The 24,513-nt window shown below is 49.8% G+C and overlaps 1 protein-coding gene across 19 annotated transcripts in view; it reads left to right on the top strand.

Annotated features, from left to right (window-relative positions):
* The window catches only part of LOC121588342 (interference hedgehog-like), an 80,630-nt gene that overhangs the window by 53,057 nt on the left and 3,060 nt on the right, over window positions 1–24,513 (top strand). For 10 of the 19 annotated variants that reach the window (XM_041906152.1, XM_041906156.1, XM_041906146.1 and 7 more), the window contains 6 exons: window positions 4,397–4,635; window positions 19,125–19,755; window positions 19,836–20,152; window positions 20,217–21,070; window positions 21,789–22,604; window positions 22,694–22,866. In XM_041906152.1, the coding sequence (XP_041762086.1) occupies window positions 19,162–19,755; window positions 19,836–20,152; window positions 20,217–21,070; window positions 21,789–22,604; window positions 22,694–22,866 (2,754 nt within the window). In that variant the 5' untranslated portion in view covers window positions 4,397–4,635; window positions 19,125–19,161. Of the gene's footprint in view, window positions 1–4,396; window positions 4,636–17,662; window positions 17,683–18,643; window positions 18,807–19,124; window positions 19,756–19,835; window positions 20,153–20,216; window positions 21,071–21,788; window positions 22,605–22,693; window positions 22,867–24,244; window positions 24,491–24,513 lie in introns of those variants that run through there. The other 9 variants (XM_041906157.1, XM_041906155.1, XM_041906162.1 and 6 more) reach the window with 5 other exon arrangements.

Here is a 24,513-nt window from a genome sequence, read left to right as displayed (position 1 = left end):
TGTTCTACCCGGTACCGTTATCCGGAACAAACTTGTTGAAATCGCAGTACCTAGTATTTTTTATCGCTTATTTTCACTCCAGTGATTGTTGTGGCCATTGAAAAAAGGCAAGATAAAAGTATAGACTCGATCGATTCCAATTTATCTTTATAGTTCAAGGTTTCGCCGGTTTACTCCGCGCGCTCTAGCTCGGGCGGGTTTTCTCTCGATTTCGTTGGTCATGATCCAACAGTCGTCGAAAGGGGTTCGATTTTGAAGCAGTTATTAATACACTGCCATCCCCGAGTGGCAGTGTACAGCGCCAAAAAAGTGAATGGCCCTTTTTCCCCCCTTTTCCCAACTGCTCCCTGGTCCGCGCTGCTGCTGCACCCGTTACTTACTTCCGACTGTCAAACACACGGTTTTGGGGGACCGATGACTTTGGCCTCTACATTGGTACTGGTCCGGTGTGTTTGCACGGTGCTGTTGGCTGCACTAGATTTCAGTTTTCCAAGCGCGTATACTTTCTTTCTAATGCTGCCGCCACGGACTGCTGATGCTTGTGTGCGTGTGAGGTGTTTAAAATTAAAAATAGTGCTCCCAATAGTGGTCGCGACGGTGGTGTGGTGTCTGTTGTAAGTCGCCTAAAGACGCGTGCGAGTTGCAGTTTTCGTAATCGCACGGACCTTGAATGTTGCACTGTCAGCAGCTAAATCGCAGCACGCAGCCAACAAACAAACAAAACGGATGAACCTCTCGATTCTAGCACAGCGCTTCTAGCTCAGCATCGTGGAGCATAAAATTCACATCCCATCGTCAACACAACATGGTGCATATTATTCTCGCGCAAAGTAACGAATGTTGAGGTAGAAAACCTTGGCTTCGTTTTATGTTTGGCTTGTCACCACCGGCAGAGAATGACTCATAAATAGTATTCGGCCCCTTGCTTTCCCGGCGCGCACTTCCAGCATGATACATACGTTTGCGAGGGGGAGGCAGCGCATTTGCACACGCGAATTAATGAGACAATAATTTGGCAACGAAACGATACTGCTGGCGTCCGGCTATGAGTGGGCTATCGCATTTCTTTTTTGATGTCGTAAAAATTTCATTCAGGACATTTTCCCCTGTCCCTCTTTTTTTTGCTTCTTCTGCTCGGTGTATAAAGTTCAACTGGGAAGGGCAGTTTTTGTTGAAGAATGAGTTGATAATTCGCCACCCTTTTGGCATTCATTTATATCATCAAAATAAATAAAGCAAATAAAATAAACAAATTGCATCCTCATCTAGCCACTGCAAGTGGCGGAAATGCACAGTGGGAAAGAGAGAGAGAGAGAGAGAGAGAGAGGTAAGGAAGGAGTAGTATAAAATGAGAAGGGGGAGGAGAGGAAAAAATCGTAAACAGTCCGTTCAGCAGTTGTCAGGCCCAAAAGTGTATGTAAGGGCCCGCTCACAGACCGTTCGCAGACGAAAGACGATAAAAATAAATATTTTGCACAACATACACACACACCCCAATTTTTGCGCCCGACCTCGCCGCTAGAGGTATTGCGTAGAGAGAGGGAGGAAGTAGAGGTTGGCTTGCCCTGTGTTGGGTTGGGTTGGGGTGCGCGCTAGCTAAGTGTTTGCTTGTTGTTTTGGGTAAGTCGGGTTGAATAAGTGATTTCCCCAATTTTTGAGCGGGAAAGGGACACCAATTTCCGCCGTTCGAGGGGGGGGGGATGGGAGGTGAGGTTTGTTGTGTGGCTTTTCGGTGGTGTGGTTTTGGTTTTTTGCGTCTTCTTCTTCAACCGTCTGCACCGGACCCGGACCGGACACAGGGGTTGGCAGGGTTGGCACGATTGCATCAGTGCATTGCATTTCGTGGAAAGTGCAATGGAACGAATCGTGCTGATCGAAGGGGAAATCGCGTGCCTGGGTGAGTTTCGATGAGTTTTCGATTAAAGCATGGGGGGGATTTTGTAATATTTTTTATTAATGACCAAAATAAAAAAGAAGGTACAATCGGTTATGTTTGAGGGTCTTCTTTCACATTGGTTCGGTGATGTGTGGAAATCGATACTGGACGGTTGCGTCTCGTTTACACCGGAAGTCGCCGGAGCAAAATGTGGTGCCGGCGGTTGCCGTTGGGCAATCGGGTTTGACGATCACTGCCTGCCTGCATCGGCAACGGGTTGACAGATGATATGCCCGATACGATAGGAGGTGAAGACCTCAAAAATTGCTCATTTTTTATGCCATCGGTTTGTTCGCTGTTCGCAGCTCTAAAACAAGGTCCAAGCAGGTATATTGACATTGCAAGGGAAACTATCTATGTTTACGCTTTAAGCTTGCGCGATGCTTTAATTTATCTGTTTTCATATAAATACCTCAGCCTGTACGTTGCGCGCACACCAGCGAACTGCAGCGCAATTGTATGCTTATTTTCACAACCACACACACACACGATTCGATTGCTCCGGTAAACGTGGGATGCTGGCCCCATCCTACACCCCAACGGATGCGGACCGACCCACTCGGACGGTGCATTTCGCTTCCCAACCCACCGGTGGATTTATGAGCATCGCGTGGGGTTAATATGCGCTCAGGTTCATTTTTTTTTTGGAAAGCGCTCCATAAGAAGGGCGGCTTTCGTAATCCGTCCGTATCTTCGAGGCCACTCTCGATAAGCTAGCTAGCTCGTGGAACCTACTCCGTGAGCGGCCGAAAAAAAAGCCGACCCACCGACAGACCGACCCCGTCACATCTGTGCGTCAAAGCCGTTCCGGCATCGGGATCCGATCGAAGGCTAGGTTGGTTCGAAGCATCTTATCCGAACGTTCGCGAATATGCAATAAATGCGCCAACACAATCCCCTGAAAGCCCTCGCTTCAATCACACACATAAATCTCCCGCAGGTGCTGTGCCCGTGATATGATTTTGTGTGTTTTATTTTTGAAACGCACACACACACACAGAGTCATCGCACAACTTGTCGTTTTGTGTGGCAGGCATGGTCATGACAAGTTCAAGTGAGGGAGACTAGCCATTTCGCCAGCCCATTTGTGCACTCCATCAGCCGGCCATCAACTCCGGCTCCGGCTGGAACGGGGAAATGGCGAAATGGGCCTGCTTGTTGGTGGTGGTAGAACGATGCATAAATGCATCGTTTGCAGGAAATTAATCCGTCTGCCTGAAAGTGTCCGAAAAGATTTGATTCCCGGAATGTTGATGGTTGGCTACACGGTCGGAGGCTGGGCCAACAGGAAGGCAGACACCGGGACAGATGGAATTTTAATCGATTCTCGGCCGTCGACTTAAGGAATTGCACAAATTAAATGCATTGCCATCGGGGGAGGAAGGAAGGGATACAGGGGAGTATAGTGGGAAAAAGAGGCGACACCTGGGCGGATGGACGTACGCAGGGATCCAACAGACAGCAGACAGCAGGTGAGGGAGAGAGAGAGAAAATCACCTTTCCGTCGCAGTTCGTCGGTGCATGGTCATTGGGGGCAGATTTAGATTGCTGAAAGTGTTTTACCTTTCAGCGCTCGATTCACAATTAACCATACATCCGAAATGATATGGGCATCCTTCGGGTTTTGGGTCCTTAGCTTCTTCAGCTCTTCCCGCTCAGATCTCGTGGACGTCCGTTTATGCAGTGTCGCTCCTTCCGGGCATGTCTTACGCCTTGCGCCCTTGTCACTTGCCCGAACGAAACGAAACGAAACGTGGCTATTACGTATGATATTTCCATTTCGTACGAATTCTGTATTTGCATTTGCAGTATGCCGTGCGCTGCTGCATCGTATCGTATGGGCCGGATCGGTCCAAACCTCGGGAAGAATTCCCGTGGTTTGGCTTTTTCTTTCCCCCCTTTTTTTGTTTGTTTGTTCACGGTGTACAAATCCAACGGTGCTGCTCTGCTCTCGGTGTCTTAATTGCTTTCGAAAGGTGCATTTTGGACTGGGTGAGGCAACGGAATGAGCTCTCTTATGCATTTTTAATCGCCATTCTCTGCCTTCTCGATCCGTTTCGGGGCGGGATCGATGTGTCTGTGTGTGTTTGTGTGCTTTGGCGTTTGCATAAAAGACTTTATTGCAACATCAAGGGTGCATGCTGCATCCACGCCTACAATCAGTGTGATTGGTTTTCTTTTTTAGTGGGATTTTTTGAAGTTAAAGCTTGAAGTAAGGCAACAGTTTGTTGGCAGCGTTATGAGGAGTGCTTTATACATTTATTAAAGTTTTTTTTTCAATTATGGCAAATTGAATTGATTCTGGTGACGGATTATCTTACTCTTAAGGCCAGCATAAAATGACCTTATGCGAATTACCTGATTTATGTAGGATATTCAACATGACATAAACATACAGATTCCGTACATACTAAACAGCTACTAATGGGCATCTATTTTATGGGTTGTTTTTCTTTCCAGCTGATTGGCTGCTAATGAACTAAACAGGGAAAGGACGCGGCGAACGTTAGCAGCCCTCACAGCCATCGATAACTGTTCAGCCCGGCACTGTCCGCTGGACGCACACTGCCCCAAAGCGTTGTCCCCTTTTTTTTAGCGAACTTAAAAGACTACACACTCTGCTGTTTGGCTCAGAGTGTGGCCCTCCAGGACCAAAACGTCGAGCGAGCGAGCGAGCGAGACGGAACACAAAACTGAAGGTAAGTAAGTGCGGGATAATATTTATTACCAAACGGCAATGCCATCCCCACGGTGGAAGCAAATCCATCGTACAAGATAATCCCATAAAACAAATCCCTCCTCTCCCCCCCCCCCCTTCCGTGTGATCAGCAGCACACACATCCGCGGCTCGCAAGGGTGGGAATGCTGGGTGGCAAGAATGTGAACACACACACATACACACACATGCACAGTTCCTTTCTCCTTTCTTGCACATATCTCTCGATTTAGTTTGATGGTTGTTTTTTTTATTTCTTTGCCCGTTCGAAATCGCAAGATCTGTTTCTTCCTATCGATGGGAAAATGATCGCAGAAACAGAGCGGTGGAGTGGGTGGTGGGGTCGACACACGCGCTTGAAACCCACCTCGAAGGAAGGGATCAACAGAAAGGCAGGTGGGAAAGAGAGAAATGCATCCTCTGCCGTGGTGGACGGGTGGGTGGTGTGTGAGAGAGCGAGAGTACAATAAAATCAGCAAAAACCCTCCCAAGATCGGACCCGAGAATGGGGAGGGCGCTTGCGAAACGACCGAGCGAAACTAAAGTAAACATAAAATAATAATAAAAAATTATCCTCATTTTGCGTGGAATGCATGTTTCGCGCGACCACCGCGAATCGGCAGTGCAGGAGATCGTTTGCTTGTTGTGGCAGGAAGGGAGGGTGAGACGGTATACCCACTGTGGCTTGCACACTCCACTCCATTTTAATGGTGTTTTTTAGTACGCGCCCGGTGAACGAATTCACGATCGCGCATCGATCGCGCGATTTTTTTTCCCGCCCGCGATTGTTGGTTTTGCTTCTCGATCCCGCGTACGGTTTGCCAGGGGATGCAATGCGAGGGGAGTGGCGGGATGCCTCCGGTTTGTCGTTGTACACCATCGGTGACCTCTCTCTCTCTCTCTCTCTCTCTCTCTATCCCAGCAACAGCAGCGGCACTAAAGGACACGTTTAGTGGTGGCCCGCGCTTGCTCTGCATTGTTTGTGAGTGAACCCCGTGTGCAGCAGGAGCGTCTCGCTGCAGCCAATGTATGTAGCCACGTGTGTGTGTGTATGTGTGTGTATGTATTGAGCGTCCTTGTGCGGTTGTTCCTACTGCAACGATCTTGCCAGCTTGCCAGATCCGCCAAGTGCGATAAGAAGGCGGCAAAAGGGAGGGAGCAAGACGCCGGCTGAACATCTCGAGGTGAACGCAAGATCATGGCCACTGCTCCGCACTCATCGTTGTCGGCTCGATCGCATCGCCGATCTGCACTCCGAGCGTGCATGCGTAAATTGATTACGGTGTATTATTTATTTAGTGGTACGGTTAAAGGGCGCCCATTGGTGATTGAGGGGGGTGTGGTAGTAGTTTTCCGATCGATCGACACAGCTCGCAAGTAGTAATCGGGCGTAGATCGGATGATGAAGGAGGGGGGGGGGGAATGTAATCTTTCCTGGAAGTGAAACAACAAACTGCAACAATTAGCATCGCAAGCAAACAGACGAGCTATGATTTACAAAACCAACTACCATTTAGTATGGGCCCTTGTTTGTATTTATTTACTTTGGTGGAGGGTTTTGGGAATAAAAACAATCCCGAGATGTTTGAAGAAGATAATCTGTTTATTGTTTAGTCAACACAAACATGTAATAAAGATAATAATATAGCTAAGAACAACACTGTTACAATAAATCCGCTGTTAAAAGAGTAACTTTGTACTGGCTATAGTATAACTTTAGGCGTATTGGGTAGATCAATTTGGAAATTAAAAAAATCATTATTTGCACTTCAAAACGCCTGAAGCAATGCAATCTGCGTGACAATCAATCAATTAACCAACCACATGATACTTGTCTCTCACATCAACAATCATGCACCAACGGTTGCTGACGTTGCTATTTATTACGCTTCAGCATTCAATCAAAGTCCACACACACACTGTCGATAACGCAGCGATTGTACAATCCCCCTGCCTGTCTGTCCCAGCCACTCCGGCGCAACATCCGGTTAGTGGCAGATAGTTTTTCGCTGTCACTCCTGTGTGGCACCCCATTCCAGGCGAGTGCCATAAGTACACTCCCGCCCCAAAGTGTGAAGTCGGTGGCGGTGTGAAGTGTTCCCCCAAAGCTCGTCGCCTCGCCGTTCAATTGCGGCCCGTTTAAGGCGCGGCGAGTCGGATGCAACGCCATCCCGAAAAGTCCCCAAGCCCCTTAATAGACCGGCTTGATGCCGGGTACGGTTTGCACAAATTTGCACATTTCGCACATGCCGCCGCCGAGTGTGTGCTTCAGGGCGCGCGAGCTGTCAATCAGCTGGCCCGATGCGACAAAGTGCGCGCCCTATCGTCACGTTCGGCAAGCCGCGTTGATGACGAGTTGTGATGCAACGTCAATATGATATGCTCTTTATCGGTTAATGCAGAAACTAGATGTTTAGGTTCGAGTTTCAGTTTTGTTTCAAAAACTTCTCGATCTTTTTTATGAATATTGTACAAGACACTTTGTGACAAAATGCTGCAAAAACAGATCGGCAGTGGTGGACGATGTCGTATCAATTTGCCTCCAATGCTAAGGAGAAGGAAAAAAGACACATTCAGCGTTTTTTTTCTTGTTTCTTCTTCGCTTTTGGGGCCGAAACTGTCACGACTGGTGCGCGCTGGTACCACCACCGACGGTTCGACATTATCATCCCACCAAGATCTGAAAGCCATTCATCTTACAGGATGGCCAGCGGGAGGGTAGAGTGGCCTCGGAAAGGGGCCGAATCCCAAGGCCTGTGTCGCGAACGGATAAATCACGCCCGCTGAGACGAAAAGGACGACGATGACGATGACGACGGTGTGTTCCTGCCACGTTTATGCAGGTTGCAACCGGGCCCCCGGGATGCCGGGGATGATTAAAACATTTTTGCATTGGTGGGAGTCGTTGTCAAGATTTTGTGCGAACATTGTGTTCCCGCAAGCGGCAGGCGGCAAGGCGCAAGAGCTTAGTCTTTGCGCACAAAAAAAGCAGCATCAGCTAAGACGGGTTCGAAGATTTCGGTGCGCAAGATATTTCGTTGGACACACAAGCAAAAGGCGGAACTTTTCGCGGCCGTGGGTTGTCAGCCGTGCGCGTCTGGAATGTGTGCACCGCTGGCTTTCACAGTTCGCGAGCGGGCGAAGCAGTTTGGTATTTTTATTCACCCCGTTGCGCCTATCATCATGCCCGTTGTCCCAAACCGGTTGCAAGCGAGATCAGCGCACGGTAATCACCACAACGGCCACGACTTTCGAACGCGACCAGCGATCGATTCGGGCTCTCTTCTGGTTGGATTGATCTGACCGCGGGTGTTTGCTTGCTGCTGCTCCCTGATCTGCATTCTGCGGCTCAGTTCTGGTGGGTTAATCTCTCTCTCTCCCTCTCTTTCTGTGGGGACACTTTACCGGTTGACATTCCTTGGATGGAGGTGATGGTGGTGCTGGTGGTTTGTTCTGCGAATAAGTCCACCGTCCAGTCACCACTGGAGAAGAAGTACACCGGCAGCAGAACCGAACAGCTTGTCTTGCCATTTATACAGAGCTTTTTCTTTTGTTGTTATGCTTCGATTCGCAAATTCTCGAAAGATTGATTTGGATATCTGCAGCAGCACGGAAAGATACTTCAAGCCGAGCGAGATAGCAGCCAACTCCAACGAGAACAAGTGCTGGTGGCACCCAAAACTATAAAGCAAAGGACAGCACAGAAAGATATGGAAGCTGTGTTTTTTTTAATGGAAATCGGATCTTGTCTTAGAGATTACGAGGAACACCGAAAACCGGCGAGCAATATCTCCTGCTGGAAGGGAAAGTACAGCCGCGGCATACGGCCGATTGGGCGTAGGTTCGGAAGGCTTCTGATGCCTGCAATGGGGATATTAATCGCTGTGGAAGCGATTAAGTGCAGAGGGTGTGCACGCTTGCAGGGAAGCAAATTTGGATTTAATTTCGCCAATAATTCTTCGTTTCGTTTACGTTTTTGTGCGTGTGCGTGTGCCGATCGAGTGTCCGGATAGGAGTTGCTGCAGTTGCTGCGTGCAAAGGTGGGCGCGGGCAGCTGCGGCAAAGTTGGAGACTGTCAATTTATTTTGATTTATCATGAAATTAAGAACAAGCTCCTTTTGGTCGGAGGTTGCCTTTGGGTGATGGAGTGGTCGTCCTGTTGCTCGCAGAACTCAACCATCGAGACCACCTTCTTGGATGCTTCTCCGTTTCTCGCGCTCTCTCCTTTGGTGCAGATGCCTTTCAAGGACCCACCCCAAGTCGGATAAATCCTGCTCGTTAACTTTCCCCATTGAAGGCTTTCGGCTCCCGCGGGGGTAGCTGGAAGTGGAAGGTGTGGGGAGCTATCAAAATGAAATATATCTTGGAAAGAAAATTAACAAAAAAACAAGCTCCCTTTGCAAAGAATGTGACATGCACGACCGTGGGAATTTGTCATCGGAGAAGTTTACTGGCAACGCCGATGGGGAGGGAGATTCACATTCATCAGCGTGTCCTCGGCCTGGAAATGGCGGGGCCCGGTAGAGGAATCTCGTCGGGCAAAAATTGTGGCCCGCCAATAAACGATAATTCATTTCCGCGGCTCGGACTCGGGAATGTTAATTTGCACGCGCAATTTGTGCAAACTTTGGGGAGAGAAAAGGAAAAGAAAGCCCAGTTCCCGGAGGCGCTCTTGGCCTTCCCCGCCACGCGACAAGTAAAATTGGGCACGGAAAAGTTTTTGCTTCGCGAAACGAATGCCCGATGGGTAAGTGGTTGAAGTGGTGACATAGGACCGACGGCAAACACTTGTGCGAATGAAATTGGATAAGCTGTCGCCCTTAAGGAAGGCCGAGGAAGTGGCTGTGGCAGTGTCTTCCGGCCCCAGTTCGCTCTTTTGTAATGGAGATGGATGGGAAAATTGGTGCATCGTATACAGAAGAGGCTCAAACACATCCTTCCTTGTTGCGGGGGGGTTTAAAGCTGGCTTAACTTGTAGGTTAAAAATGTAGGCCTTTTAGCGGCTTTGCACCTTGCTGTACGCTTGGGATTTTCCAAACGAATTCCGCAACCAAACAGGCATTACATGCATGGATGGATGAAGTGTGTGGAAATTCAATCCGTGTACTGTGGAGGGCAAGGGTGGATAAGGAAGGGTTTAGTGTCACCGCTCCCCGTGTGGAGCGTCCTGCTCTGTGCCCATTAACAAAGCTTTTCACCTCGTTTAGACACAAGTGTTGTTTGGAGCATGCCATGGATGAAGAAGTATTCAAAGGAGAGAGAGAGAGATAGAAAAAGAGAGCGACCTAAACCGGAACGCAAAACAACACACTCCCGGGTGAGCGTCGTCGCTTTCCAGAAGGGAAAAGATGGTAGCTGTAGCTGGCGGAAACTGTAACTGACCCCGATTGCCGGTGCAAGGGAAGCATGAGAAGGCATAAATCTGGTGCAGACAAGCTTCGCACGTAATCGGCCAGGTAGCACGGAATGTTTGGTGCCGGCCACTGACTGTGTGTGTGTGTGTGTGTGTGTGTGTGTGTGTGTGTCTGTGTGCGCCTATCTGCGCGCTCTCGTTTCCACATTTCGACGCCATGAATCAGCGCGAACTTTTCCGCCGCACAGATTAGGCTCCAGGGCTTTTAGATGGAGGCTTTGGCAGTGCGTGGACTGATCGGATCGTTTCGGTGCAGCTCGCCAGTTGCATCGAACGCGAATTCCATTATCGTTTGTGCCGCATTTTTTGTCTCGGATTTTGCTGAAGAGAACGAATCTAGCGGGTTGTGATGGGTGATGGTGGGTGAATCGCCAGCGAAACAAAACCATCGCCACCACCCGGTTCGAGCTGGTCGAAGGAATGTACTTTACGACCTGAACTGAAATGCTGTTCTTTACGGGGCACGAGAGATCGAGCTTTTGCACCAGAGCACGGCCGTTGAATCATGCACGGGTTTGCCGCAGAAGGAAGCAAATAAAAATGGCTGCAGTCGGGATTATAAAAAAAAAAAAAAACATCAACCAAATCGGTAGAAACCGCCTGACAAAAGCTGGATAGAGGAGAAGGTATGCTGATTGGTGGTTGTGGGTGGTAAAATGAAAAATGTCAGTACAGAAGGCTTGATGCCTGGGCCTGAGCTCTAGCCACTGCTAGGGTGGGAAGGTAGAAGCAAATAAAAATTAAAAAGTCTCGTAGTAAGTGGTCCTCCCCAGAACCGGGGGGACCGTTGCCGCATTGCGATGAACGTGTTAGTGTGGTTTGCAGTCCCTTTCGACATTGCTGGACAGAGTTTCATGCAGTGCTTTGGGTATGTTTATTGTCCCACTTTTGATCGTAGCTAGAGAAGCTGCTGACTTGACTTTACGATGCATTGAAAGCATCGAGTAAAAGCAATTAATTTTAACCGTTAAAGTGAAGCCTTATTTAGCGCCCAAAGGTATGCAAACTGCAGCACAAAAATAAGCGTCTAACAGTTTTTTACCCGCAATCGGCTTTTAATGAGTAAGATAGCTATGAGCTTGATATTTTAATTAGGTACTGCTTTATCGATCTGAAATGCTTCCTTTTCACGCCCAAAAAACTCCCAACGTTAAATGCCATCATTCACCTTCAAACCCTTTTAAGAATGCTAATTAATTTGTGTGTCTTGATCAGCCTTTTCCCACCTGATATCTTATCATGCAGTTGAAGTTGTATCATTTATCTAGTAGAGCAGGCGTGAGGCAGTGTATTTCCGTCGGTTCGCATCTCTTTCTCGTCTTGAAAGCTTTCGTTGAATTCATTACAAGTGAATTCCGCGTCCCATCGGCGCTGACGGAAGCTCGGGCAAAAACTTTTCAATAAATTATTCTCCTAGTGGCCGTCGTTTCAAAACCACTCGCACAATCGATCGATTGTGGGAGCAACTTTGTTAATTTGATTTTCTTCTTTGCTGCTTTGGCTGTCATTTATTGCACCACCACAAACACACACATACACACATACACAGGCAGGCTCACTACAGGAAGTCTCTCATTTTTTTGCGCGCTGTGATACACAAAACACGCGCTGTGCGACAAGTGGTTCCGTTCGTAGCCGTACGCCGAAGAAGAACCGAATGTTGACGCCGGGTCCGGGTTGACACCCGAATGTGGCCATAAAACATTTGTCCGACCTTTCCGGCCGTTCGCTCACGCGTTTTGGGGTGGAGGGAAATGGCTAAAATTTGACTCTCTTGCGGTCGTGAAGGAACAAAAAAAACCGTAAACCGCGTTCTCCGTCTGCTCTCTGCAACAACGAGCAAAACAACGAAAAGCAGCGCCCGTCTTCCCACCAGTGTGCTCGGATCATTCTCGGGCTCCCTACCGGCGCACACATTCCAACGCAGCAACAGGTTGCTGTGCTGTTGTGTCACGGTGCTGCGTTCGCGCCGTGCCAATGGCGTACCGCGGAGACGATGATGAGGCGCATATTCAAAAAAAAAAAACGGGGAAAAGAGGAATAGAACCCCAAACCACCTTTAACAAAAAAAGGAGAGAAGAAACGTTCGCCCAAAAGTTGTGTCCAATCGATTTGCATAAATAAATATTGTAATTTAAATTTTATCAATTTATTACACCCTGCCGCGCGCCCCTCGGCCCTGGTGGAGCGATCATCGCTTGGAAACTTCTCCCCTTTTTTGTGAGCGTAATTTTCGACTCTTTTCACCCTTTGTTCACCCCGCGCAGACTAACATCTAAGGTGGCGCTGTTTTTGCTGTCGCTCTCTGTTCTCTTCCTCGCCAGCATATATCCCCGCCTTCCTGTCGTGCTGATGGTTGTCATTGGAGGTTTGTTGTTTTTTGAGTGTGTTGCTCAATTCCACGATCATCTTAAACTGTTTTCGCGGGAGACTAATGTGTGCTGTTAGTTCGGGCGAGATTCCAATCATTCCGAATTTGCCTTGGGATCTAGTGGGATGGAAAGCAGGTGAGCCGAGCCGGGGGAGAGCGGTAGGGGGGCATTATCGATTCTGTGGAGTGGAAAAAAGGCCACCTGAAACACGATTAGTCACACAGAGCCGTGCCGAGAGAGCCGTGGTATGCCGTGGTCGCGGGCTGAGTCACTGCGACACGATCCTCCTTATGATCCTTGGAGATTTTGTTGTTGTGCAGATCGTGTGCGCTGATCGCTGCAACCTAAATTAGGACCCTCTCTCTCCCCCCTTATTTTCCACTACAAGTGGGGTTGGGTTGTTTTTTTTTTGCTAATGGTTTCGTACGTTCGCTTCTTCTGGGCGGTTTGGTGGTTTGAAACTTGAATTGAAGTATGTGGTTTTTTGGCTGTTGTTGTTGCGTCCCATCCATCGCTTCATCATGTTTCATTTTCGAGGGGAGGAGAGAGCTTTCATGTTTTCTCCCTCTCGCTCACTCTCTCTCTCGGCTGGTTTTAAGTTTGGTTACACTTGACGGATTCTAACCAGCCCGGCTCATGGGTCGCTCGTTTAGCGATCGGGACACGATGATTCTTCTCATTTATTATCATGTTGTGCCAATCGCCATGACCAGTTTGGCTTTTTTTCTGTTGGTTAACCGCCTTTTTTGCTGCGTTCTGTGCGCCTCAATCGTTTTAGTTTAGTGTTGTGGAGGATAATAGTTAAGGAAAAAAACGGGAGAGCGAAGAAAAGAAAACTATAATCATTTGCCCCTTTTGCCTGATTCCAGGGTTGATCAGCATACACACGCATCGTTTGTTTGACGTGCGTGTGTTTTTGTGTGTTTTTGTGTGTACCTCACATCCGAATAACTCGTTATAAGTGTTGAGGTATTGTTACCGCTTGTTTTATGCTGCTTCCTTAACGCTGGTCCCCCCTTCCAAACGTAATCGAGCGGTGTTTATCGAGAAGCTTTTTTTTGCTTGTTGTTGTCGTTATTCGTTATGTGAGGTGGAAAATATCTTGCCAACCACCCGCTGCTGATCAGGCGGGCAGGCTACCAGGACCAGGGGTCTCTATCCCTTCGAGTTCGACTTCCCTCGAAACTGCACGGGGCAGGTGGTTCATGAGCGCTCGCCCGCCTCAAATAACACAAGGTGCTCCAATCATAATCTGCCGTCCCGACTTGCAGACTGTTTATTTCTTTGCTACCCCATCCAGCAGCAGCAGCAGACTAAAATCAATTAACATTCCGTGAGAATGCCAATGAATTGCTGCTAATGATGACCCTCCCGGTACGTTCGTGTCGGTGTCGCTGTGTCGATTACGGGCGGATGGAAGCGGGCTCGGAGGAAGAAGAGGAGGCGGGTTTATGTTTTTATGATTATTTCCACCTGCGGTGGCGGTTCCAGCTCCAGCGCTTATCCGCCGTCTTATCGACCAGTTCCCGATCGAACTTATCGAAGGATACACAAATGAGGGGTAATGATGCAGGGGGGTACGGACGAAAGCAAAACAAAAAAAAAGCTTCAGAATTCACATTGAGGTTTGTGGGGAGCAACCTTTTGGCCAACAAATTGTGTGCGGGACGGTTTGTTCGGAGGACGCTGGAGAAGACGGTGTATGTGCAGTCAGTAAAGTTGGTGAGGTCGGTGTTTTCCGGGGGCCCCGCGGCCGTGATTCCGGGCGGTCGATGAAATTTGTTGAACGAGTTCTCTTGAAATGAGGCAGCCCAGGCAGGGAGCGGCCCTAGAGCGCTTGTTTGTGTGTGTGTGTTTGGGCTGATCTGGAATCTCAGATTTCAGCTCGCGCGGTTTTGATTAGATTGCTCGTTCTTGTGATTAATTCGCGATCCAAAAGGTTGTGATGATGGTAAGGAAAACGTCAAAATTAGATTGTGAACAGTGTGTGGAGTGAGCGAAACGGCGAGGTGTAGGTCGGCAAGAGTGACTGCTCGTTTGTCTGGGATGGCCGTCCGGCAATCATTAATTCGATTGGGCTAATTTTTACAACGTCAAATCATCCATCCACCAAGCGTACGTTTGTGTTGTCGTTTTTTTGCTGTGAAAAGGAAACGATAATTAATGCTGTATCGCTGTGCTGGGATGGTGAACAAATGTGTCCTGATCGAGGTGACTTCATGGGAGCAAAAAGACATATCATATCCTTGATCAGATACATTGTGGGCTTTAGTTTGGACAGTCTCCAACAGAAAGGTTACACACGAATGACGTTTTTGCGCAACAGTAACAAATCCGTAAAGTTCCCAATTCCATCGTTAAATACGAGTCACTGCACGGTCCCAAAAAAACTGACCGTAACTTTCTGAATCGCTAAGGGATCGGATCGTCTTCTCTGGGGGCGTAAAATAAAGCGAGCCACAAATTGTGCCAGATTTGTCATCATTTCCGCATGATTGCAAAGTCTTGGCAAAAAAAAAAAGTGCTCTATGAACACCGATTCACTGCCAGCCATGGGCAAATAGGTAATGTAATCTCATTAACGCTAGTAAAGCAAACGCTCTAGCATCATGATACCTATTGCGCTCGAAGAACGAATAAATGCCGCACACGGAACGCCGACCGACCAGGGTGTCCGCTGCCGATCTTTGAAGGGGAAAATGGGGCGATTTTTCATAGTCCCCCAGCCCGTGGCGGCAACGGGACGGAGAACGAGTCTTAAAAGATGAATGCGCAGGGTCAAACCCGCACGGTCCCTGCGGTCGGCTTTTCGTCTAATGGTTCGTGTCTAATGTGATCTCTTTTACGATCAGCCAAAGGAAGGCAGGGGCCGGCTGTACCATTCCTCACCATCACCATTTACAGTACAATTGTCGCAATTCGCTCCGTAGGGTGGTGGTGTGTGGTTTAGCTGTGATGCTTCTGCCGCCTGATCGATTCCGTCCATCGAAAAACGCTCTTTCCGAAATGGTTAAATGGAGGGGCAACGGTGATCGCAGTCAAGATCGCGCGCGCGCCCACTGGATCGTGCCGCACAAAATGCGGCAAAGGGGATGATAAATTTAAAAAGGGGTTAAAATGTGCAGTAATTAAAGCGTTCGATACGGATTGGCCATCGTGCGCGGCACTACATCATTAAGATTGATGAAACACGTTCGCGCGTTCGCACGCGCTCGCGCACGGCCCACCCGTGTGTGGGATGGAGTTCCAGATCGGGGTGATCAATTTTTAGTGAAGAAGGAACCTCTTTTTTTTAGGAAATTGGCAATCGCTCAACCGAAGCGATGCGTCTAGGCGGCGAGTGTCCGAACAGTGTTTGGCGCGGGAATATGGTTGATTGATTTCTTCACCATTAAGCTCTGGGCGGCGTGCTGGTGTAGCGGTCGGTATGTATCGAACATAATTCTTCTCGATCATCCGCGCAGCTCTGGGGGAGTGCGTTTTCTCCCCCTCGCACACATGATCACAAGGTTAAAATACATCAAATTGTGAGCTATTCAGAGCAGCGTTTGGTGTCATTCTTGTGCAGTAAAATCCTAAAATGTAGGATGCACCTGTCCGCGACTAATCATGCGCTGTGGAATATTGGGTTGATAGAAAAATCAATCTCGCAGCATAATTTATGCACCAATTCGTGCGATTTGACACATGTTAGCTGTGTGTGTGTGTGTGTGCGAGAGAGAGAATTCTACTCATCTAAGTGCACGATCGAATAACAGTTAAAGGAACTGGAACGTAAAATACGCCTAATTTATTCACCACCTTCCATCGGCCGCCGGATGCGCACGATAGCACCTGCATACCCTTTAACGCTTAAATCGCAACTCGCACGACAGATCGAGCACTAAACCCTCCTCACCCCAGCTCAGAAAGGAGGGATCGTCGGACGGTCGTTAATCTAAAATTAAAATAATTCGAAACCCCATTTTATAGGGCAGCTGCAGCGCATCGTAGATCACCGAAAATCTTATAAGAAAAGAACAAGATTATATTAAAGAACGGAGACACACACACACACACACACCAAACCGGCACACGGGGACACCCCATCCGCACCATCCATTGACGAGATTGTGGTTTATGGTTTTCAAAACATTGTCGTAAAATTATGCTGCTGTCTGTGTTATTTTGCCGCCCCGTGGTCGTTTTGGGGCGTGTGGGTTTGTTCTTGCTGTTGTGTTGGTGCCGGCGTTCGATTCTCCACATCCTGTGCGCTGTGCTTTGAGCTGTACTCCATTGGAAACACGATGGAAGCCGAACGCATTTTCTGCACCGTGCGTTGTAAATGTTGGTGTCTTTTTTTTTCCTCCTTTTCGTATCAATTTGTAAAGCCCAAAGAATGACCACCGAACAAACGACGGGACGAGGGACCGATTATGGCTTCATAACGAATATAATAAACGCTTGTGCTCCATAAACTTTACTGCCCCCGGAGTACGGACGGTGCAATAAACTTTGCCCTTGGAGATAGGGAAGGCATCTCCTGGCATGGCTTCCTTTGATCGCGTTCATTCCAAGGGAATGAATTTGTAGTTTTAATTAAAAGGTGGAGCGCAGCGCGCAGAGGGGTGGCGTTGCTGAGAAATGTTAACCGAACGATGATTGATGGAATAGTGTTCAGCTTATCAGTTCGAAGTTCAGCGGCTGACAAATTCTTTCCCCTGGCTTGGTGTATTTGAATAGAATAAATCATTCTATTTTTGTTGAACAGTTTCGTCCCCCTAAGAGTGCTATATTCATACACCTGTTCTCCGTTCGTTCATCGATCGATCGATCGTATCCACGCGAGGAACCCCGATAAAGCCATTCAATCAATTAAAAATCCCCCCTTCGTCAAATCAATTCACGAAACCCACCCCGTAAACCCTATCCGATACCGATCGTCGTTGAGTGAGTTCCGCAATCTCGGGGCAGGTAATTATCATTGCTTGTTGTAAGGTCCATCACTATTCACTACCACTCACTCACTTCGTCATTCATCGATCACAATCAATTAAGCATTGCGTGCCAGTTTATGTGTAATCAAACCATCATTCTTCCTACCTCGTCCCCCCTGGAAAACAGTGCGATAAACATAAGCGCGGCTGCAAGGCGAGTGTTTGTTTATCTAACGCAACGCAGCGAGCGATTAAACATTGGTTCAAATAAACGCGCCCGGTCGTTGGAGGAGTTGGAAATTGACTTCCCGTTTTCCCACGGTGGTGCGGTGAGTATGGCGGTACTAGTAGGCAGTGTGTGTGAGAGAGAGGGAGAGTGAGAGGGTCGAATCCGGAAGGAAGCAACCTGATCAAGTGCCCAAATTTATGGTGATCGGTCAGTGCTGGGAGTTGGCAGCGGGAAACGAAACGGTATTGATGTGTTTACGATAAATTATTCTATGTTTACACAAACTACGATCGACGAGTGTCCTTTTTGGAACGGAAAGATGTTTGAGTTATTGTGACCGTTCGGAATCAAACATATCTGTCTGTTAGTCAACGGTGCGTTCGGGGCGTTAGTGGGGCGTTTCTAAGAACTCTGCTGCCTGTAAGCAGACCTAACGATCGAATAGGAAGGTTTTACAGGAATGAACGGGCTCTCCGTTCGTGGTACGTGTAGTTGATAAGTCAACGCCTTTCCCGTCCTGTCCATTCTGTCTGGGATCTCGCAGTTATCATGCAGAAGGAGGAGGAGGAGGAAGATGAGGATCGTTTACTCTATCGCTTTCGTCGTTTGCTTCAAAATGTCGATCGAAAACAAATAAAGCAGACTCTCTCTCTCCCCGGCTCGAACGTTTCGGGGACAAGATTAATTGCTTTTTTCTCCCCTTCCTTTTCTAATCACGCACAGACACACACACTTGAGGCGCTTGAGAGTGATGGAACGCGCCTAGACACATGTCAGAGACACTGGGCGATGGTTTCGGGAATAATCTCTACCTAAACTGTTTGGAAATCTAACAGCTCATCAACGCTTACGGCACTGACATGAGTCGGTCCCGTTCGAAGGAAAGAGAAGGGGACATGGGTAAAGGGTCGGAATAATCGTCTAGGCAGCGTCAAGGCACACACACACACGCAAAACGCGCACCGTGAGGGATCGCCGTGACGATGTGATTAATCTATCATCAATCACGTCCGGACCACGTCAAGACGCAACTCATCCGGGCCGAGATTTCGATCCACTTTCGGGCGAGCGTCCAAACTTCGGGGACCCGAATTTGGATTTGGATTGGTTGTAGAGGCTCAGCTGTGAGCTGTGTTGTAAACTGCACCGTAATGCTTTCTGGTTGCTTGCTGCTGCTGCATTCCACCATCGGTTTGGGTTTGGTTCGGTTTTGTGTTCGGAACGGTATGGGATTTGGGGGAAAATTTGGGGAAAGGATTGGGATAACTGGAAAGGTTCTGTTGGGAATGAGACCATCGCAAACCTTTGCAGATGTGTAACACATCTTGGTGAACTTCGCCCCGTACCAGCAACTCCATTCGATGTCATTCGATCCCTGATACATCCTGAATTCCCTTATCGCACTGAAACCCTTCCCAAAGTTACCTCTTTTAAAGGTTTATTATGTCCCACAAAACCAAGGGATATTACATGAACAATCATTCAGCCTTCATGTCCCTAATGAAGCCCTATATCTGCTCTTTTTTCCCCGTTTCTTTCCAGTGGATATGCACTAGCCAGAGCCGGGAAGCGTTTAACAATGTGTTCAGCAAACGATCGACTCAGCGACACCGCCACTCAACCGTCAGCAGCGCCACTCAGCTCCACAATGTACACGCAAGCAAGCAAACGACCTCCAGCAGCACGGCGACCACTCGTGAGCAGTAGGAGGAGAACCTGCCGTACCCAGCAGCAGCTGCCTCACTGCCATCGATGCAGTAGGTGGTCGGACCGGCGGATATCGCACAGCTTATTGGGACTGCTGTGCCTACTGCTAACCGTATGCATCCTGCCCACGGTGTTCGGTTCCCCGCAGTCCTCATACTCGCATCATTCACATCACTCCCATGGGCATCACCATCAAACGGCACCGGCACACGGTGGTGGAACGAGTGGATCCGGCAGTGTCCCGCCATCCTCGCAGCAGTACTCCGGCGGCTCCTCGGCCCGTTCGAGCGGTGGCAGCGGTCTCGGCCTGTACATCATTCGTGCGCCGGAGTCGACGATCGCACCCGCCGACGATGAGGTGCTGTTTGAGTGCGAGCTGAACCTGATGCCGGAGCAGCTGGACTGGCGGTTTCGGGCGCAGGGCACGGCGGGACAGCGCAAAGACTACGTGCTAATCCAGAGCAATGTAAGTCGGGGGAAGGGGGACTAGGACACGGATCGTCGGGCCCGTTTTTTTGTATTAATAACGCTCTTCTCTCGTTCCAGCACCATGGGTACAATGCGACGGTCGTTGACGGACGGTACAAGCTGCGCGTGTCGGTAAGCGAATCCACGATCGGCGAGTACCAGTGTGTGGCGTGGTTCGGTGCGTCGGCGATTGCGTCCATACCGGCCCGCCTGACGCTGGCGACGATCGGGCTGGAGGCGGAGGCGCCCGGTGTGCCGGGCCGGCACGATCGGGTACCGACGACGATGCGCCGCATACAACCGCAGCAGCATTTTAAGGTATTTCCCGGCAACAGTATTATCATCGATTGCGGTGACATCGTCTCGAACCCGCCGCCCATCTGGAGCTACTACAAGTAAGTGTGCCGGCGTAAACGGAATTGATTGCAATAAGTAATCTTATGTTTTCCTTTCCCGCAGAGATGGCATGACGATCTATCCGAACGTGACGCAGCTCCAGACGGGCCGCCGGCTCATACTGGCCTCGCTGGCGCAGCGCGACACCGGCACGTACTGGTGCTCGGCCGTTAACTCCATCACCGGCAGCGAAGTGATACTGCCCCAGCGTACCACCGTCACGGTCGACTACGTTCCGCGGTCGGCGCCGCGTGCCTTCACCCAGCCCCAGAACGTGTCGGTACTGCCGGGCGATACGGCCCTGCTCGAGTGCCCGGGCGTCGGCAACCCCGTCCCAGTGCCCGCCTGGACGAGAGCGAACGGCATCCCGCTGAATGTGCGCGCTCGCATCCAGGACTACGGCCTGCAGCTGTCCAACGTCCATCCGGAGGACGCGGGCCAGTACCTGTGCCGGCTGCAGAACGGCATCGATCCGCCGCTGCTACACTCCGTGTGGCTGACCGTGCTGGAGCCGCCGCGCATCGTCGCTCCACCCCGCTCGACGCTCACCAACGAAAGTGACAGCCTGGAGCTGGAGTGCATTGCACGCGGTTCGCCCCATCCCGACATCTACTGGATGATCAACGGCGACTACACCGAGTGGGACGGTCTGATACGCACGAACGGCACGCGGCTCATCATACAGTCGGTGGAAAAGCGCCACGCCGGCATTGTGCAGTGCTTCGCCCGCAACGCGGTCGGGGAGGCGAGCGAGGGCAATCTGCTGCAGGTCATCCCGAAGCAGATACCGGGCGGCGTCGGCACGACACCGCTCGGGTCCGTCCCGTCCAGCCCGAAGGCGGGCGGTGGCGGTGGCGGCGGCGGCGCCGGCGGGGACCATTCGCCCAAGCGCAAGGGTGGAAAGAAGCACAAAAACCGTAAGTATGGCAAGCGCATCCCGAACAGGCCCGCTTGCTTCGGGGCCGTGGGTGGATTTATTACGCTTCCGATCTGCTCGATAAGCTGCTGCCAGCCCGGATGATCGGCGTGTAGTGGGGGGAACTTTTCGCGCCTCGGCGGTCCCCGGTTGAGGCCGGTCCAGAGCTGTTGGCCCGGTAGGCGGCAGTTGCGGGCGATAGACAGCTCGAAGCTACCTTCCGGTGGTTCCAGCCGGTCGAACTCGTTCACGATCAGCTTGAAGCGATTGTCCGGGAAGGTTTGAGCGATTTGTTCGAATGTCCGTTCGGCCATCGTGCGGTAGATGGGACACTTGAGGCAGTGCTCGATGCGGACGATGGCGAGCGCTTCGTCAAAGTGTTTGTCGTCGCAGTAGACGAGGTTGGGGTCGGTGGTTTTCTTTTTACCCTTTGCTCCTTTGCCTTTCGATTTGGACATTTTTGGAGTTAAATCCTTTAAAAAAAGTTGAATAAAATTTAATTCACTTAAACTGTAATGGAAATTTGTAAACACAGTCCTAATTTAGGGGAACCAAAACAGAGTGACATGAACGCTGTGGTTACTTAGATTTGTGTTTGACGTTTCATAGAACGTGTACGAAAGCATTGATCCGCTGTCAGTGAACCGTTGGTTGTCAACGCCCTTACACTAAAAAAAACCCTCCCTAACTGTTCTCCCCCCGTCCCACTCTCTTTCCAGTGGTAATGATACCTCCCTCCCGGCCCAACATTACCCGGCTGTCGGACGAATCGGTGATGGTGCGCTGGTCCGTACCGTCCAGCGACGGGCTGCCGATCCAGTTCTTCAAGGTGCAGTACCGAATGCTCGGCGATCCGACCAAAAACATCGCCCGCACCCAGTGGATGACGGAGAACGAAGACATCCCACCGTACACGCGCTCCTACGAGGTGAACAACCTCAAATCGGACCACCTGTACCGGTTCCGCATCGTGGCGGTCTACTCGAACAACGACAACAAGGAGGGAGCCGCCTCGGGCAAATTCCACCTGCAGCGTGGCTCGCAGCTCGGCCTCACCAAGAACCATCTGCTGGCGCCGACGCTCACCCGCATCGAGCCCGTCTCGCAGCATGCCGTTGTGCTGCAGTGGCAGTTCCCCCAGCATCTGCCGCACCCGATCGATGGTTTCTACGCGTACTACCGGCCGGCCACGACGGCGGGCGAATACTCGAAGGCCACGGTCGACAGCAGCACGGCCCGCCACTTCAAGATCGACCATCTCGAGCCGGGCACGGCCTACGAGTTTAAGCTGCAATCGTTCACCGCGTCGGCCGCATCGGACTTTAGTGCGATCCTGACCGGTCGGACGCTGAAGCCACCGACACCGCCACCGACCGTACCGACGGTGATAGCGGCAGCGGAAGGGCCGGACGGTAGCCAGGTCGTCCCGGTCAACTATCTGCTCGTGATCGGCTGTGTGCTGATCGTGAGCGTGCTGCTCGTGCTGTTTCTGTGCTGCTGCTTTAGCCGGCGCAAGAAGCGTGGCCACGGTGCAGGTAAGCAGAAGCTTCTTCTGTCAATCCACTTAAAACATAATGTGTAATGTTTCCCGCTCCTTTAACTTGCTTTATTTTTTTTTTCTTAGATGAACCAGATGCGAAGGTACACATACCAGTCGATCAGAACGGGTTTGCCGGTGCGGTCAGCAATGGGGGACCAAGGGGCCCGCCGCCACATCACAAGACGCGCACGAACGGCATGAACGGACGGATGAACATTACGCCCAACCCGCTGGCACAGGATGGCGACAAGGTAACGGTGAGCTTTCATGCCGCTTCGTACCGCTAGTGTTATGCGTTCGGTTGACACAACATTCCACCCCGCACGTTTCCTTCCCCCAAATCCCCACACTGCATGTGCGTTGTTACTCAATTACCCCGGCGGGGCGGCTGAATAGCTTCATATTACAAGCGCAGCGGCAAAAACGGACTTACAAGCGTTGCGCCTCAAAGTATGCAATCCGCAAATCACGCGCAACGTTTTCAGTCACGTCAGTCGCCATAGTTTATTCGCCCGCCCGGTAATGATTGCTTTACTAATGTTTTTTTCCCGCTCCCTTCCATTAACAAGCCCTTAGTTTTGCGTATAACGTGCATGCGTGATTGCTTCATCTTGCTCTCTGCTCCCTTCAACCGCTCCCTGCACGACCAAGCGAACAAGTATACTATCCAAGTTGCGCGATGAATGTTTTGCTTTTCCCTTGTTTTGGTTTTGAATTGTTTTGTTCCCATTTGATGTTGTTTTTGTTTGGTTTCGCTCTCGTTGTCCTTATTTTGATATTGTTTTTTTTCCTTGAATTTTTGAGCATGTTTGATACTCTTCATAATTAAGTTACACGTTCGTTTAAGCGTACTTTTCCCTTTATTTAGTTTTTCCTGTGTAATTTATATTTGTCTTTTTTGTCATTTCGAATGTTTTTTTTGTTCTGTTCATGATTAAACGTAACTTGAACTTCACTTTGAATGGAAGAATATTCACTCTTTCTGTACATATGTTTCACATTACCTGTCGTAGTTCAAACTGCATGTAAATATTGATCCAAATCGACCTTTAGTGTACAGCGTAGCGTTCCTTATACAAGTACTTTCTTGCATATACACAAAAAAAAAAAATTAAAATAAAACCCACAAGAAATAAATCGCAAATTTTCAGCCCAAGCAAAACTCCTCGTTCGTCGCCCACGGATAGCTCGCTCTACCATCGCCCTAACGGTCGCCCGGTTTCGGTACGGTGAAGGAGCTCGGTTTAGGCTTCGCTTCGCTAATCCTTTCCTTCCACACAATCCCGTCCCCTCTCTCTCTCCCACTTTCATCAAACCTTTCCCATCATCTATTTCTTCCACCGTTCTTCACCCATCCTGCCCGGCTCCATCATGCTTCCGGGTTGGGGAGAGGATCGGTTTAACAGTCATTTTTCTTTTCTACACCTACTCTAACCGTCCTGTTTCTACCTGTTGCACCGTTTTGATCGCCATACGATCATCACGTGGTGCGTACACTGCGATTGCGCTCTATATCTTCTCTTTACTATTGATCTTCTTTGTGTTCTTCTTTCCTTCCCTTCTTTTCGATTACACACTACTATCTCACTTGTTGCTGTTGTTGTTGTTGTTGTGGTCGGATGCCCACAATTCCAGCACTACGTTCGGCGGAACTGAATCTTTGCGCTCTCCACGAGGAAGCGCCTAAATGTAGGCAATCTGTTTTGTTTTAGTGTGTGGAGGATAAAAGCTGCCGCTTCTTTCTCGCTTCACGACTCTTGGGGGAAAACATCCCCCCCCCGCTCCCTTTCGCTCCCCCTGACCTGCTCCTCACTTTCATCTGTCACCCTCAAACCCCCCCCCTCCCCCACCCTCTCCTCGCCACCCCAGTAGCCAGTTTGCTGTGTAGATCGATTTGCGAGGAC

Source organism: Anopheles merus, chromosome 2R (genome assembly GCF_017562075.2).
Source record: "Anopheles merus strain MAF chromosome 2R, AmerM5.1, whole genome shotgun sequence".
Taxonomy (NCBI): domain Eukaryota; kingdom Metazoa; phylum Arthropoda; class Insecta; order Diptera; family Culicidae; genus Anopheles; species Anopheles merus.
Note: the sequence above shows the minus strand (reverse complement) of the source record. Positions and strands in the feature narration are given on the sequence as shown.